The sequence below is a fragment of the Carya illinoinensis genome, chromosome 13 (assembly GCF_018687715.1).
Source record: "Carya illinoinensis cultivar Pawnee chromosome 13, C.illinoinensisPawnee_v1, whole genome shotgun sequence".
Classification (NCBI taxonomy): Eukaryota; Viridiplantae; Streptophyta; class Magnoliopsida; order Fagales; family Juglandaceae; genus Carya; species Carya illinoinensis.
Window position 1 is genome coordinate 7,393,324 of NC_056764.1, and position 16,584 is coordinate 7,409,907.

General features: G+C 37.4%; 3 protein-coding genes and 1 pseudogene across 4 annotated transcripts; all 4 read right to left on the reverse strand.

Annotated features, from left to right (window-relative positions):
* Positions 1–863: 863 nt before the first annotated feature.
* Positions 864–2,098, reverse strand: LOC122291605 (disease resistance protein RPV1-like). Its single transcript, XM_043099410.1, has 2 exons — positions 1,316–2,098; positions 864–1,248 (listed from the first exon to the last, which is right to left on the reverse strand). The coding sequence occupies exons 1-2, from the start codon at positions 1,937–1,939 to the stop codon at positions 892–894; spliced, it is 981 nt and encodes a 326-aa protein (XP_042955344.1). The 5' UTR covers positions 1,940–2,098; the 3' UTR covers positions 864–891.
* LOC122291604 lies at positions 2,084–6,503 on the reverse strand (annotated as a pseudogene).
* A 1,010-nt stretch (positions 6,504–7,513) lies between these two features.
* LOC122291607 (disease resistance protein RPV1-like) lies at positions 7,514–8,322 on the reverse strand. The gene has a single exon (XM_043099411.1). It carries the CDS (start codon positions 8,239–8,241, stop codon positions 7,729–7,731), a length of 513 nt encoding a protein of 170 aa, XP_042955345.1. The 5' UTR covers positions 8,242–8,322; the 3' UTR covers positions 7,514–7,728.
* An 834-nt stretch (positions 8,323–9,156) lies between these two features.
* Positions 9,157–15,312, reverse strand: LOC122291603 (disease resistance protein RPV1-like). Of its 2 annotated transcripts, none has more exons than XM_043099409.1 (5): positions 13,098–13,882; positions 11,732–12,918; positions 11,088–11,357; positions 10,045–10,956; positions 9,157–9,956 (listed from the first exon to the last, which is right to left on the reverse strand). In XM_043099409.1, exons 1-5 carry the CDS (start codon positions 13,105–13,107, stop codon positions 9,384–9,386), a joined length of 2,952 nt encoding a protein of 983 aa, XP_042955343.1. In that variant the 5' UTR covers positions 13,108–13,882; the 3' UTR covers positions 9,157–9,383. The 2 variants fall into 2 exon arrangements, with proteins under 2 accessions (XP_042955343.1, XP_042955342.1); XM_043099408.1 differs by lacking the exon at positions 13,098–13,882 and adding an exon at positions 13,889–15,312 and having other exon boundaries at positions 9,159–9,956; positions 11,732–12,830.
* Between the last annotated feature and the right edge of the window lie 1,272 nt (positions 15,313–16,584).

The following is a 16,584-nucleotide window of genomic DNA, read 5'->3' on the forward strand; positions in this document are numbered from 1 at the left end:
ATAACAAAAGCCGTGAAAGAAGCTATTTGGTTACAGGGATTGGTAACAGATTTGGACTTTAAGCAGCAAGAGGTTACCGTTTACTGTGATAGTCAGAGTGCAATTCATTTGACCAAGAATTAAGTATATCACTCTCGAACAAAACACATAGATTTCCGATTTCACTTTGTACGTGAAATATTAGAAGAAGATGATATCAAACTTCAGAAAATTGGCACTGAAGATAATCCAGCAGATATGTTGACGAAGGTTGTCACAAGGATCAAGTTCCAACACTGTTTGGACTTGATCAATATTGTACACTGCTGAGCACCCTCGGGTGCATTGGAGCGTATTCGATAGCAGAAATCTCTCATGTCAAAGAAAGATGTGCATTCATTTAAAAAATGAATAAGTTTGCAAGCAACCGGTATGGCACACTTGGGTGGAGGGGGTGATTGTTGAATCAACCCAAGTCTGCAGCCACCACCCACCCACTGTCTACAGCCACCATTTCACCCACCCACTCACTCTGATGCAAAGTCATAAAATGCTGCACCTAACATAGAAATTGTAGGCTGCTCTCTCCTATAAATAGGAGAGATCAGTTGTGAAGAAAGGGCAGTGGGAGAAAGAAAAACAGAGAGAAAGAGGGACGTGAGAGAGAAATAGAAATTTGTAGAGTTTTTTGTAAATCTCGTACAAATTCTATAAAAGAGATTTCAGTGGACGTAAGCAATTTGCTAAACTACTTAAATATCATCTTGTGTGATTTTTAGACAGGCCAGTGGCACAACAAGATCATCATCATATATAGCTGTATCAGAATCGACACATTGGAACCAGCTTCCAAATTCGCGTATGATTACACCTGTATCATAAACTAGCAGATGAATTCCACACCTTTTCACTTCAACGGGTTTCCAAACGTCGTTGTACACCTTCTTGATTACTTGTAACCGGTATCTTGAATACCAACAAATAATCTTCAACAGTTACAGGAAGAACACAGATTGATGGGTAACAATCATAAATTTCGCCTCTAGTTTTGTTAATCATTCTCACGAAAGGTTTATTCACAAACGGTTTGGTTGCGTCATCGAATGCAAGAACAGCACAAAAAAGTAAAATGCAGACTTCACCCTCTGTAAGCGAAGGTACATGAAAAGATACTGAAGATCCAGTCGTCCGATGGCTAAACCAATTTGGAACTTCAGTACCAGGGAGGAAAACGATAAGATCACCCAAACAAGCACCCATGGTCAATGACTGCTCCAAAAAAAAAACGTTAACATCCTAGAACACAGAGAGAGAGAGAGAGAGAGAGAGAGAGAACCTGGAGAAGGCTCATCCTGTAATCATGAGATAAATTGTTGCATCCTTGCATTTGAATGTATAATGTAAATTTCGAACTCTCCAAGCCATTAATCTCAACCAGTTTGTGGCACTTAGCAAGACGTAAATTTCTTAGTTCTTTTAGGTTTGAGAGATTTGTGAGACTTTCCATTGATGTGCAGCCATTTGCATTCAAGTCTCGTAAACTTGCGGGGAGTTCTGAAATAGATTGAAGGGTGGTACACCCACTCAAACTCAAACGATCTAATTTAGGAAGGCGACCGATGGACTGAGGTAGGTTCCGAAAGTTGTTTTTTGAAAGATACAAAGCCTCGAGTGAAACTAAGTCCCCCAAATCATTGGGAATCCCATCTTCGGACAAGTTGCAATCATGGAGTACTAGTGCTGTCAAAGAACGCAGCCCAGAAACAGAAGGAGGCAACAAACTTATGGGGTTCGATCTTTTTGGTGACATCCACGGCAAGAAATGTGACAACCTAGATTTTGATGAGTGTCCTGTACTTCCAGATAATAAGACAATTTTCAGATTCTTCAAAAGGCCAAAGGAAGATGGTAATTGCTTAATACCGGTTTCCTCCGCTCGCAGCTCTGTCAAAGATATCATGTTTCCCAATTCTTCTGATAACTTGTCAACGTTTGAGCAGCCAGATAAATCAAGACTTTCAAGAGACCTTAAGCTGTAAATGCTTTTTGGAAGATTCTTAAGGTTCTCGCATCCTTTCAAATTCAACAAGACAACTCTTTTCAGAAGTCCAATAGACTCGTGAACATCAACTAAGTTAGTGCAACCTTCAAGTATCAGAATCTCCAGATGTGGGACATGTCAGAAGTTTGGTAATTTAGTGAGACATTTGGAATGACTAAGATTAAGAACTTTTAACTTATCAAGTACCTGCAAAAACAAAAAAGATAAAAAAAAAGATAGAAGATAAGAAAAGGTCATGTGAGTTATACGTTTAATATAAATAATGAAATAAAAGATATTGTAAGGTCATTACCTTGTTTCCCTTCCAGACTTGTCTGAAATTACTATGCTGCATGTCAAGAACGACAAGGTTCTCGAGATGAAAATTTGGCGGTAGACATTTTAGGGGACAGTTATGCCAACAAAGCCATTTCAGCTCCTTGGAAAAGTGCGTGAAGCATCCCTTGAGGTTTACACTATCGATCTGGAGCAACCTCAAATTCTTCATGCTTGCAAATGCTTTAGTTTGTACATCTTCAAGTGTAGGCAAATTTAGGCTGAGACCTTCCACTTCTTCCGATCCCTAGCAAGATAGATTGTCGGATTAGCAATGCACATCCTCATCTTATGTAGAGCTAGAACACCTTTTCAACTAGACTGGGCCTAGATATTTTCATTATAATTTGAAAATACTAAATGATTTTGACATGATTAGGATGGCTTAAAATGTGATTGTATACATTTTTAATGTTGCAAAGTAACACTTGCTTACAGTTTTTGGGACATATTGGGTGTTTACTTGATTCATACATGTTTAGGATTCAATTACACAAAGTATGCACGTTTGGTAAAACGAAAAATCCACAGGCATGCTTATATATCATGTAATTTTGTGTGTCCCTGCATGTGCAAGTGTTCAAATATACAAAGCGCATATAGTTCTTAGTTCTTACCATATGTTTATGCAGTACATTTAAGACATCCTCTTGAAACCACAGCCTATTACGTTTCCCAGGATTATTGGGTGACTTCTTAAAAACAATCTCTCTTCCCATATCTCGAATCAAATCATGCATTGCCAACTTATTTTTCTCGTCAATCAACAGGAGGGACCTTTGGATGAGAATACTGAAACCGCTCACTGGAAAGAAACCACAACCATGGAGTATTTTGAAGACATATTCTTTGTCCATATCAATAAAAAAACATGCAACATCAAGAAATATGACCTTTCTACTATAATCTAGTGAATCAAAACTTCTCCGGAGTATTTTTTGAACTTTGTCATGTGGATTTCTTCGTAATATTTTCAATTCATCTTTCCATTCAATAATATTTCTTCCTTTTAGAAAAGAACCCAAAACTTCAAGAGCTAATGGAAGTCCTCCAGCATACTCCACTGCACTTCTTGAAAGGTCGTGGTAAGCTTCTCTTGGATGGACCATCCCAAAGGCATGCCAACTCAAAAGGCAAAGAGACTCGAACCTATTTAATTCTTTAACCTTATATTTGGCATTTACTCCGAGTTGAGTGAGCAAATGTTCATCTCTTGTTGTTATGATGACTCTACTTACCTGACCAAGCCATTCGAAGTGTTTGGCTAATGCATGTATTTGTTTCAAGTCATCCACATCATCAAGAACAAGAATAACTCTTTTGCCAAAAAAAATTTCCTCAATCAATTTGATTGCTCTATCAACACTGTTAACCTTCAAATTCTTCCTTTTTAAAATATCAAAAATCAGTTGCTCTAGCAAATGAAGTAAACCATTGGACTGCTCTGAATTTTCTTTAATATTCAAAAGACAACTGCTTCCTTCAAATCTATAATGTATTTGGTTATAGACAGCTTTTGCGAGGGTTGTTTTACCTATTCCACCCATCCCATAGATGCCTACAATGCGAATGTCACTTGTTTCAAGACTTAATAAAGCTTCCATCTCTTGCGAGAATCTAATCCCACTGGTTTTTCGGCAACGCATAAACCATCGGGTTTTACTTTACAGAAAACTTCTTCAACAATTTGGTCAATGAAGTTTGATTCGTACCTAATCATTATGTCAAAACAAAAAAGTGAAACAATAAAATAAGCCCAAGAAGAAGAAGAGTCATCAGCACCAAAAGGATGTTATCATCTTTAGTCATCGGAGACTAGAATATCAGAACAATCAATTAAGCTTACATCAATTCAATTGACAATATCATGTAAAACGTGTCTTCTATATCATTTCTTATCTTATCCCAAAGTTGTGAAATAAACAATTTTCCCCCTTTCCAGTATCTCAGGGCATTTTTTGATGCTACGAGAATTTTCATAATTTTCAAAATTTCAAAATTTTTCAGAATTTCATTTCTAATCATCATTCATGCAAATAGTTTTTAATTTTTAATTTTTAATTTTTTCATCTAATTATTACCTACTACAACTTTTATAATCTTCAATACATAAATAATATTAAAAAATTATATTCAAATAAGTATTTTAATTTTATAATATTTTTATTCAGCTTTTTCTTTCATTTATTAAAACCTAATAAAATATATTCACTCAAACTATTTCACTATTATTTACTACTGAAATCGAGAGTTCCAACGAGTGCTTCCAACTTATCATTGCAATTGCAATTTTTTTTTCTTTCAAATATTTTTTCAACATCTTTAACCATTTTTTTTACATACATTCAATAATATTCACTTTCCTAGCTATTAAGAAAGAATTTTTTGAAAAAAGCATTCTCTTCACAAAATTATAGCGTGTATGATATCTTTTTAAAAAGAGCTTCGGAACCAAAGATCCCTCTAAATAGCAATGATCTTTATGTAATGGTAAGGTGGGCATGAAATAGAAAACCACCAACTAATCTAACTCGAGAACTACTTTTTTCTCTACCAATTTTAGATCAACGTTGAACTTCATCTTCATCAATTTTCATCTAAATTTTAAAAGTAAAGAAAGGGAAAAAAAATAGCATGAAAAGGCGCAGGAAACTATGGCATTTTACCCATTCGCAATACTGTCGAGATCCCAACCGGCACAGTCTGTAGCTTCGGTAAGAGCCTTTCTCCACCTCTGCACCCTCTCCATTTCCGCTTGAAAGCGCTTTTCGTGCTTGGTAAATGCTTTGGCAAAAGTTCCTGTCTGTTTTCGTATATCTGAGGGATTCACATGATAAAATATGGGAATAAGAGTGTGACCTCTGGTTTTCGTACAGTTCAGGATCTCTGCAAGCTCGTCAAGGCACCACTTGGAAGAAGCATAACCTTTGGAGAAAACTACAATAGAAATCCTTGATCCACGAATGGCGTTCGGCAGTTCAGTAGAGATGTTCTCCCCTCGTGGGAGTTCATCGTCATCTCGGAAAGTGTGAATTCCTGCACGCACCAAGGCAGAGTAGAGATGATCGGTGAAGTTCTTGCGGGTGTCTTCGCCTCTGAAGCTCAGAAAGACATCGCGATCCCAATGATTCGAATGAGGCTTGGAAGTCGATGGAAAGGTTTGATCAGCCATGGAAAAGCAGGTGCTGCTTGCGGTCGAGTTAGATTGGATCGGGAAAATGAATTATGAGACAAATCCAGCAAATTAACAGTAGGCCGGGTAGATAAAGCGCCCAACGTCAATATCTTCAGAGCATGCTGTGGAAGCCTTTCATGAGCCTGCACCGCCGCCCTCGGATTCTCTTCTGGTTGGAGGCCAGGCCCGAGTACGGAGTCGCTTTCGGTGCTCAAGTGCTCGAGAGAACCGAAAGAAAATGGGTTTAACGCTCAGTTTCTTCTGGGATTTATTGCCAAGACGGACTTGAATTAGGTTTCTGAAACAACCAAACCAAAGTGAAAGTAGGTAAAAAGGGAAAGTTATTCATGTGAAAAGAAAATGGAGAAAAAAGAAAGAATGACTTATCTTGACTGGAGAATAATTAAATCTTCAGTCATCACCATTCCCCCACCGACTCGCTTTTGATTGGTTGACTTCATTGTTGACGAACTGAGTCGAACTGTCGAAGACCCCATGAAATTTCGCAGAGAAGGATAGTCCAAAGCGAAGAATATGATGCGTTCATTTCGTTTTACGCCCCATTTTGTTAACAGAATTAGGGTGTTTGGCAACATTCAAGCGAGCAGGATTCAATTTACACAAAACTTCTTCAGCAATCTTCTCGATGAGTTTTGCTTCATACCTGATCCTTATAATTCAAATGGAGAATAGAACAACAATTAAACACAAGGAATTAAAAAGAAGAGGAAATTATGCGATGCAGGACAGAAACAGCAATAGCATTTAACAAATAAAATAGTACCCAAGAAGGTTGACTCTCGCAACTATTTTACCAAACCATCTCACCATAGTCCATTTTGGGCAAAGGAGTCACACCTTTATAAAGAAGGCATCTCACCAAGAAAAGAAACTAAAAACGGAGTGGCTCCTCTCAACAAAAGTTTGACATCAAAATTTCAGATCTCCCTGTTAATGTTTAAATCAATTAAGAGATAGACGTTCTAATCAAATTAGGACTTCTGTTCCAAATAAGACAGTTGATGTCCTAATTCCTAAACAAAATAAAATAAAAAATAAAAATTTTAAACTCCTAAAACCCATACACAACTGGATACATCAATTCACCCATCCTAAAAAAACTAGAGGCTTGACAAGTTTACAAGAAATCAATTGATGCACAATTCTCCCCTCCTAAAAACTCGGCCAGGGAATCAAATGGAATAATTTCATTGGGATTACATCATCAAACAAAGAAACTCTGCATAATAACCATTTGCAGGGTAAGATTGGAGGGTATGATGAATAGGTGTGAGGAAGAGAAACAGTTGTAGCAGGAGAAGGAGGTTGAGCATAGTACTCTTTTGGTCATGGGTCTAGAGGGAGTGGATGTCATTTTCCCAGCAAGAATTTCCATGTGAGGAAATCAGGGATAGAGTTAAGTTCTCCCCTTATATATTCAATATCGAAATAAAAAACGCTTAAAATCGCTTGCAATCTTGTAAAAATCTCTGTTTAGAGGCAAGGCTTTAACATCCTTTAATAAAACATCTTTTGCACTCTTGCAATCAATCATCTTGAAACTTAGAAATATACAATACTATAGATAATATTTCTTTCTTAATAATACTATAATTTTGTTGCACCTGGTTCCAGGTGCCAGAATGGAAGCGAATAATATGTTCTTTTTTATCATCAATTTTCTGCTTGAGTATTCCTTGGTATCCTATTTCTGATGCATCTGTTTCTACATTTTAGGATAAATGTGCATTGGTAGATAAAAATTCAAATAGAACCGATAATTAAGGAGTTGTTCCAATCACGGTCAACTCATGATTAATTGGGGTTCATTAAGGTTAGTCAGACAAAAAAGAATTGTTAAGCATGCCAAATCAGTTTGAAATTCTTTTGACTGGGAAGACTTTATATTAATTTGGGATTCTAACATACTAAAATAATGTCAACAAACTTTCCATGTATTTTTTCAAACCAATTTTAGCTCAACTTTAATTAATTCTATCAACTTTAATTGTTCTATCAAGTATCATCTAAATGTTGAAAAAAAACAAAATGTTAAAAAAAATACAAGAAGATGAAAAAAGAGTCTATAGCATCATACCCATTTGCAACAATCTCGAGATCCCAGCCAGAACAGTCTGCAGCTTCAGTAAGAGCTACTCTCCAACTCTGTACCCTCTTTATTTCCTCATAAAACTGCTCAAAACTGCTCTTCATGCCTAGTGAATGCTTCAGCAAAAGTTCCTTCCTGTTTTCGGATAGCCGAGGGCTTCACATGGTAAAATATCGGAAGAAGAGTGTGGCCATTGTTTTTTGTACAGCGCACGATCTCCACAAGCTCATCAAGGCACCACCTGGAAGAAGCATGGCCTTTAGAGAAAACCACAAGGGAAATCCTTGATCCACGAATTGCGTTGATTAGTTCCTTAGAGATGATCTCTCCTCTTCCAAGCTCATGATCATCTCGGAAGGTGCAAATTCCGGCCCGTATCAAGGCAGAGTACAGATGATCAGTGAAGTTCTTGCGAGTGTCTTCACCTCTAAAACTCAGAAAGACGTCATGATCCCAATGGTTCGAACAAGGTCTAGAAGATGATGGAAGGATTGGATCACGCATGAAGAAGGAGGTGCTCGCTGTGGTTGAGTCTGATTGGAGCAAAAAATTGGACAAATCAAGAGAGTTTATTGGAGGGGCAGAGCCTATACCACCCATGTTATGTGCTAAATGATACTATCAATCTCAACTAAAATAGGAAGGTTTCTGTTCTGATAATACGTTGAAATAATTTGTTTCGAAAAGCATATTCAAAGATGATAGAGACTAGCTAAACATAATTTGAAATCCTATTTCTTTTTTATAGGCTATGCATCTGTATTCTTCTTAAATTTACCAAGACAAAAGCAATAAGCTTTCTATGATCACGAAGCAAGATTTACTGAGTTTCTAAACTATCTTAAGAACAGGGATAGTCAAATAGTTGCCCAGAATTTCATATTATATCCAGCTTGGTTTCAAAAGAAAATAATCTCAACATCATTGAAAAAGTAAATTGAAATTGATTTTACACAAATGAATTTTCAGTCAGCAAATAGTTTATCAGTCACTTTTTTCCAGGGGAATCCAGGCATAACATACACAAAAACACAAATTAACGAATCCAGGCATCAAATAGTTTATTGTGGAGAGTTCTTTTTAGTAGATTGATGATTTTATGTTATTTTAGGCATCATAAGACATGGATATTTCTGAGTCGTTATGGAGAGTTTAATTTGTTATGTTGAGGTATTTCTCTGTGTCTTTGTAAAAGAACGTATACATTTATGTTGAACGGATAAATTTATATTTTACGGGATTTTACAATACATCTGATGTTGCAGGGCAACTCCATAGGACAAGCCCCATAAAGCTCTTGGAAAAAAGTGGACTTGTAAGAACCCTGTTGGGCACTTATACCTAATATTACTAAAAAAAATATATCTCTTTTGATAATCTGTGTCACGTTCATCTTCAAAACTATAACATATGTTGCAAAAACATAATCATTTCATCAACCATGGCTTTTTTGGTTCCCACAAATTTCTCGAGGCAAATCTAAGATGGAAGAAATTTAGGACTTTAGGAAATGAAATACTTAAATTGATTATCCATCTATAACATTTACACAGCATTTCACTTTAAAAAAAAAAAACATTTACACAGCATTTCAAACCTTACTTTTTGATGAACAATGCATGTATATGTAGTTATGAACATGGACTTTAGAACATAGAAGACTCCTTCTAAGCATCAGTGCCGCCACCAAACTAATTTTTGGGAGGGTCGTGCTACAGTTTGATGATAGATTTCAGCATTTTTCAGTCCTTAGAACATCTGCTGATCAAATCAGACATAGAAAACTCAAGAGCATCATCATCTATAGCTGTATCAGAATCGACACATTGGAATCGGCTTTCAAATTGGCGTATGAGTACATCTGGATCATAAAGTAGCATATGAATTCCACACCTCTTCACTTCAACGGGTTTGCAAAGTTCGATGTCCACCTTCCTCCGAACAACGGACACCTCAATTTCGTCTCCACTTTCCATCTTCGCTTGATTACTTGGAACCGGTATCTTGAATACCAACAAATCATCTTCAACGGCGAAGACAACGTCGGGAATAACACAGATTGATGGGCAATAATCGTACATCTCGCCTCTAGTTTTGTTAATCATTCTCACGAAAGGTTTATTCACAAACGGTTCGGTTGCTTCATCGAATGCAAGAACAGCACAAACAAGTAAAACGCACACCTCACCCTCTGTAAGCGAAGGTACATGAAAAGATACTGAAGATCCGGTTGTCCGATGGCTAAACCAATTTGGAACTTCACTACCAGGGAGGATAACAATACTATCACCCAAATAAGCACCCATGGTAAATGACTGCTCCAAAAAAAAAATATGTTAACGTCCTTAAAACACAGAGAGAGAGAGAGAGAGAGAGAGAGAGAGAGAGAGAGAGAGAGAGAACCTGGAGAAAGCTCATCCTGTAATCACGAGCTAACTTGTTGCATCCTTGCAATTGAATGTATAATGTATATTTAGAACTCTCCAAGCCATTAATCTCAACCAGTTTGCGGCACTTACTAAGACGTAAATTTCTTAGTTCTTTTAGGTTTGAGAGATTTGTGAGTCTTTCCATTGATGTGCAGCCACTTGCATTCAAGTCTCGTAAACTTGCGGGGAGTTCTGAAATAGATTGAAGACTCGTACACCTACTCAAAAACAAATAATGTAATTTAGGAAGGCGACCGATGCACTGAGGTAGGTTCCGAAAGTTGTTTTCTGAAAGATCCAAACTTTTGAGTGAAAATAAATCCCCCAGATCATTGGGAATCCCATCTTCAGACAAGTTGCAATCATGGAGTACTAGCGCTGTCAAAGAACGCAGTCCAGAAACAGAAGGAGGCAACAAACTTATGGGGTTCGATCTTTTGGGTGACATCCACGGCAAGAAATGTGACAACCTAGATTTTGATGAGTGTCCTGTACTTCCAGACAATAAGACAGTTTTCAGATTCTTCAAAAGGCCAAAGGAAGATGGTAATTGCTTAATACCGGTTTCCTCCGCTCGCAGCTCTGTCAAAGATATCAGGTTTCCCAATTCTTCTGATAAGTTGTCAACTTTTGAGCAGCCAGATAAATCAAGACTTTCAAGAGACCTTAAGCTGTAAATGCTTTTTGGAAGATTCTTAAGGTTCTCGCATCCTTTCAAATTCAACAAGACAACTCTTTTCAGAAGTCCAATAGACTCGTGAACCTCAACTAATTTCGTGCAACCTTCTAGTATCAGAATCTCCAGATGTGGGACATGTAAGAAGTTTGGTAATTTAGTGAGACATTTGGAATGACTAAGATTAAGAACTTTTAACTTGTCAAGTACCTGCAAAAAAAAAAAAAAAAAAAAAAAAAAAGAAAGATAAAATAGAATTAAAAGATTCGAGATAAGCAAAGGTCATGTGAGTTATACATTTAATATAAATAATCAAATAAAAGATATTGCAAGGTCATTGCCATGTTTCTCTTCCAGACTTGTCTGAAATTACTATGCTGCATGTCAAGAACCACAAGGTTCTCGAGATGAAAATTTGGTGGTAGACATTTTAGCGGACAGTTATCCCAACAAAGCCATTTCAGCTCCTTGGAAAAGTGCGTGAAGCATCCCTTGAGGTTTACACTATTGATCTGGAGCAACCTCAAATTCTTCATGCCTGCAAATGCTTTAGTTTGTACATCTTCAAGTGTAGGCAAATTTAGGCTGAGACCTTCCACCTCCTCCGATCCCTGGCAAGATGGATTGTCGGATTAGCAATGTACATCCTCATCTTATGTAGAGCTAGAATACCTTTTCGACTAGACTGAGGCCTAGATATTTTTATTATAATTTGGAAATACTAAACGATTTAGACATGATTTGGATGGCTTAAAACGTGATTGTATACATTTTTAAGGTTGCAAAGTAACACTTGCTTACATTTTTTGGGATATATTGTGTGTTTACTTGATTTAGACACGTTTAGGATTACATTATACCAAGTATGCACGTTTGGTAAAACGAAAAATCCACAGGCATGCCTATATATCATGTATATTTTGTGTCCCTGCATGTGCAAGTGTTTAAATATACAAAGCGAATATAGTCCTTAATTAGTTCTTACCGTATGTTTATGCAGTACATTTAAGACATCCTCTTGAGACCACAGCCTATTACGTTTCCCAGGATTATTGGGTGACTTCTCAAAAACAATCTCTCTTCCCATATCTCGAATCAGATCATGCATCTTCAACTTATTTCTCTCATCAATCATCAGGAGGGACCTTTGGATGAGAATACTGAAACCGCTAAGTGGAAAGAAACCACAACCATCGAGTATTTTGATGACATATTCTTTGTCCATATCAATAAAAAAACAAGCAACGTCAAGAAATATGACCTTTCTACTATAATCTAGTGAATCAAAACTTCTCCGGAGTATTTTTTGAACTTTGTCGTGAGGATTTCTTCGTAATATTTTCAATTCGTCTTTCCATTCAATAATACTTCTTCCTTTTAGAAAAGAACCCAAAACCTCGAGAGCTAATGGAAGTCCTCCAGCATACTCCACTGCACGTCTTGAAAGGTCTTGGTAAGCTTCTCTTGGATGGACCATCCCAAAGGCATGCCAACTCAAAAGGCAAAGAGACTCCAACAGATTTAATTCTTTAACCTTATATTTGGCATTTACTCCGAGTTGAGTGAGCAAATGTTCATCTCTTGTTGTTACGATAACTCTACTTCCCGGACCAAGCCATTCGAAGTGTTTGGCTAATGCATGTATTTGTCTCAAGTCATCCACATCATCAAGAACAAGAATAACTCTTTTGCCAAAAAAATTTTCCTCAATCAATTTGATTGCTCTATCAACACTGTTAACCTTCAAATTCTTCCTTTTTAAAATATCAAAAATCAGTTGTTCTAGCAAATGAAGTAAACCATTGGACTGCTCTGAATTTTCTTTAATATTCAAAAGACAACTGCTTCCTTCAAATCTATGATGTATTTGGTTATAGACAGCTTTTGCGAGGGTTGTTTTACCTATTCCACCCATCCCATAGATGCCTACAATGCGAATGTCACTTGTTCCAAGACTTAATAAAGCTTTCATCTCTTCAACGCGAGAATCTAATCCCACTGGTCTTTCGGCAACGCATAAGCCATTGGGTTTTACTTTACAGAAAACGTCTTCAACAATTTGGTCAATGAAGTTTGATTCGTACCTAATCATTATGTCAAAAACAAAAAAGTGAAACAATAAAATAAGGCCAAGAAGAAGAAGAGTCATCAGCACCAAAAGGATGTTATCATTTTTTAAAAATATAATTGCAAGCATAATTGTGTACTAATCTGTGTATCAATGTGATGTGATTGGTCAAAAAGTAGATTTTATTGAAAACAGTGTTAATTTAAATTTTAAATATGAATAAATCAGTATTGATACACAGATTAATACGCGATTGTATTTGTATGTAACAAAACTCTATCATCTTTAGTCATCCCAGACTAGCATGTCACAACAATCAATTAAACTTATATCAATTCTATTGACAATATCATATTAAATGTGTCTTCTATATTATTTCTTATCTTACTCCAAAGTTGCGAAATAAACAATTTTCCCCATTTCCAAGTATCTCAAGTCATTTTTTGACATTAAGAGAATTTTCATAATTTTCAAATTTTTTAAAATTTCATTTCTTATCATTATTTAAATGCAGATACTTTTTAATTTTTAATTTTTAGTTTTTCATTTAATCATTACATAATACAACTTTTTACAATCTTCATTACTTAAATAATATTAAAAAATTATATTCAAATAATTTTTTATTTTTATAATATTTTTATTCAATTTTTTCCCTCTCATTTTTTAAAATTTAATAAAATATCTTCACTCAAACTATTTCACTATCATTTTCTACTGGACCCGAGAGTTCCAACTGATGCTTCCAACTTATCACTGCAATTGCATTATTTTTTTTCTTTCAAATATTTGTTTAACATCTTTAAACATTTTAAAAAAAAACACATACATTCAATAATATTCGCTTTTCTAACCATTAAGAAGAAATTTTTTTTAAAAAGCATTTCCTTCACAAAATTATAGCATGTATGATATCTTTTTAAAAAGAGCTTCGGAACCAAAGATCTAATTTTTTCCCTACCAATTTTAGATCAACGTTGAACTTCATCTTCATCACTTTTCATCTAAATTTTAAAAGAAAAGAAAGGGACAAAAAAATAGCATGAAAAGGCGCAGGAAACTATAGCATTTTACCCATTTGCAATAGCGTCGAGGTCCCAACCGGCACAGTCTGTAGCTTCGGTAAGAGCCTTTCTCCACCTCTGCACCCTCTCCATATCCGCTTGAAAGCGCTTTTCGTGCTTAGTAAATGCTTTGGCAAAAGTTCCTGTCTGTTTTCGTATATCTGAGGGATTCACATGATAAAATATGGGAATAAGAGTGTGACCTCTGGTTTTCGTACAGTTCAGGATCTCTGCAAGCTCATCAAGACACCACTTGGAAGAAGCATAACCTTTAGAGAAAACTACAATAGAAATCCTTGATCCACGAATGGCGTTCAGCAGTTCAGTAGAGATGTTCTCCCCTCGTGGGAGTTCATCGTCATCTCGGAAAGTGTGAATTCCTGCACGCACCAAGGCAGAGTAGAGATGATCGGTGAAGTTCTTGCGGGTGTCTTCGCCTCTGAAGCTCAGAAAGACATCGCGATCCCAATGATTCGAATGAGGCTTGGAAGTCGATGGAAAGGTTTGATCAGCCATGGAAAATGAGGTGCTGCTTGCGGTCGAGTTAGATTGGATCGGGAAAATGAATTATGAGACAAATCCAGCAAAATTAACAGTAGGCCCGGGTAGATAAAGCGCCCTGTCTTCGGAGCATCGTGTGGAAGCCTTTCATGAGCCTGCACCGCCACCCTCGGATTCTCTTCTGGTTGGAGGCCAGGCCCGAGTACGGAGTCGCTTTCGGTGCTCAAGTGCTCGAGAGAACCGAAAGAAAATGGGTTTAACGCTCAGTTTCTTCTGGGATTTACAGCCAAGACGGACTTGAATTAGGTTTCTGAAACAACCAAACCAAAGTGAAAGTAGGTAAAAAGGGAAAGTTATTCATGTGAAAAGAAAATGGAGAAAAAAGAAAAGAATGACTTATCTTGACTTGAGAATAATTAACTCATCAGTCATCACCATTCCCCCCACCGACTCGCTTTTGACTGGTTGACTTCATTGTTGACGAACTGAGTCGAACTGTCGAAGACCCCATGAAATTTCGCAGGGAAGGATAGTCCAAATGATGAATGTGATGCGTTCATTTCGTTTTAGGCCCCGTTTTGTTAACAGAACAAGGCCATTTTGGAAGGTATAATTAATTCAGCTCATCTTTATAAAGCAGCTTCAGTAAGAGCTGCTCTCCAACTCTGTACCCTCTCCATTTCCTCATAAAACTGCTCTTCATGCCTAGTGAATGCTTCAGCAAAAGTTCCTTCCTGTTTTCGGATAGCCGAGGGCTTCGCATGGTAAAATATCGGAAGAAGAGTGTGGCCGTTGGTTTTTGTCAGCGCACGATCTCCACAAGCTCATCAGGGCACCACCTGGAAGAAGCATAGCCTTTAGAGAAAACCACAAGGGAAATCCTTGATCCACGAATCGCGTTGATTAGTTCCTTAGAGATGATCTCTCCTCTGAGAAGGTTTGTGAAACCACCACACGTAGAGAGGTGGAAATATGTTTCATTTATAGAAGATTACAAACCACGTATGGCTTTACATGAGAAAGGAAATAATATTATAGAAGGAAATAAATTATACAAGAAGGAAATAAACCATACAAGAATATTACAGCATGGGTCAACTATTATAAACAAGGAAAGAATTGCTAAGCATTAGGAGAGGATTCGGGAGTATCCTCAACACCCCCCCTCAAGCTAAGCGAGGGATTGAAGCACACGCAAAGCTTGGAGCGAAAGAGGAGGAAGAGTGGTCGAGAGACACTCTTGGTGAAAATATCAGCAATCTGTAAGGAAGAGAGAACATGCTAGGTGCGGATGGTGCCGGCAACAACAAGTTCACGAAGAAAATGATAATCCAAATCAATATGTTTCGAGCGCTTGTGAGAAACCGGATTAGAGCTAAGGAACATGGCACTCTTGTTGTCACAAAGTAGAAGAGGTGAAGCAGATGAAGTGACATGCAAGTCTCGAAGAAGATGTTGTAACCAAAGAACCTCAGCAGTAGTGGCGGCAAGGGCAAGATATTCGGATTCACAGCTAGACCGAGAGACAGTGGGCTGTTTCTTTGCACTCCACGAGACAAGATTGTTGCCAAGATAGATGGAATATCCTGACGTGGAGCGACGAGTATCTGGACAACCGGCCCAATCAGCATCAGAGTAAGCAGTAATATTGGCGAAGACAGAGGCTGTGAAGGAGAGACCAAGGTGAAGAGTGCCCTTGACATAATGAAGAATTCGCTTAACCGCTTGAAAATGATCCGCAGTAGGAGCATGCAAGAACTGACTGACGGAGTTGACGGAGTGAGCAAGATTAGGCCTGGTGATAGTTAGGTATTGTAATGCACCAACAAGAGAACAATAAAGAGTGACATCAGAGAAGGGAGAACCATCAGAGGAGAGGCGTTGTCCAACAACCATGGGAGTGGTGACAGGTTTGCACTCCAAAAGCTGAGCTCGAGCAAGGATGTCACGTGCATACTTGGTCTGGCTGAGAAAGAGACGGTCGGAGGTAGTGGTGACCTCAAGACCAAGAAAGTAACTAAGAGAACCCAAGTCCTTCATGGCAAACTCGGCATGAAGCTGACAGATGAAGGCATGAAGAAGAGAGTGATCACTGCCAATGATAATAATATCATCCACATATAAGATGAGATAAATAAGGTGCTTCTGACGATGAAGAACAAATAAAGAGGTATCAGCACGATTGCAAGAAAACCCAAGCTTAAG

Excerpts from the sequence above, each read along its gene's own strand:
- LOC122291605 (XM_043099410.1), bottom strand. The coding sequence starts at position 1,939 with ATGATATCTTTGACAGAGCTGCGAGCGGAGGAAACCGGTATTAAGCAA. Across the intron at positions 1,249-1,315 it reads ACAGGATGAGCCTTCTCCAG|TCATTGACCATGGGTGCTTG; the intron begins GTTCTCTCTCTC and ends TTTTTGGAGCAG.
- LOC122291607 (XM_043099411.1), bottom strand. The coding sequence starts at position 8,241 with ATGGGTGGTATAGGCTCTGCCCCTCCAATAAACTCTCTTGATTTGTCC.
- LOC122291603 (XM_043099408.1), bottom strand. The coding sequence starts at position 14,394 with ATGGCTGATCAAACCTTTCCATCGACTTCCAAGCCTCATTCGAATCAT. Across the intron at positions 10,957-11,087 it reads AAGTCTGGAAGAGAAACATG|GTACTTGACAAGTTAAAAGT; the intron begins GCAATGACCTTG and ends TTTTTTTTGCAG. Across the intron at positions 9,957-10,044 it reads ACAGGATGAGCTTTCTCCAG|TCATTTACCATGGGTGCTTA; the intron begins GTTCTCTCTCTC and ends TTTTTGGAGCAG.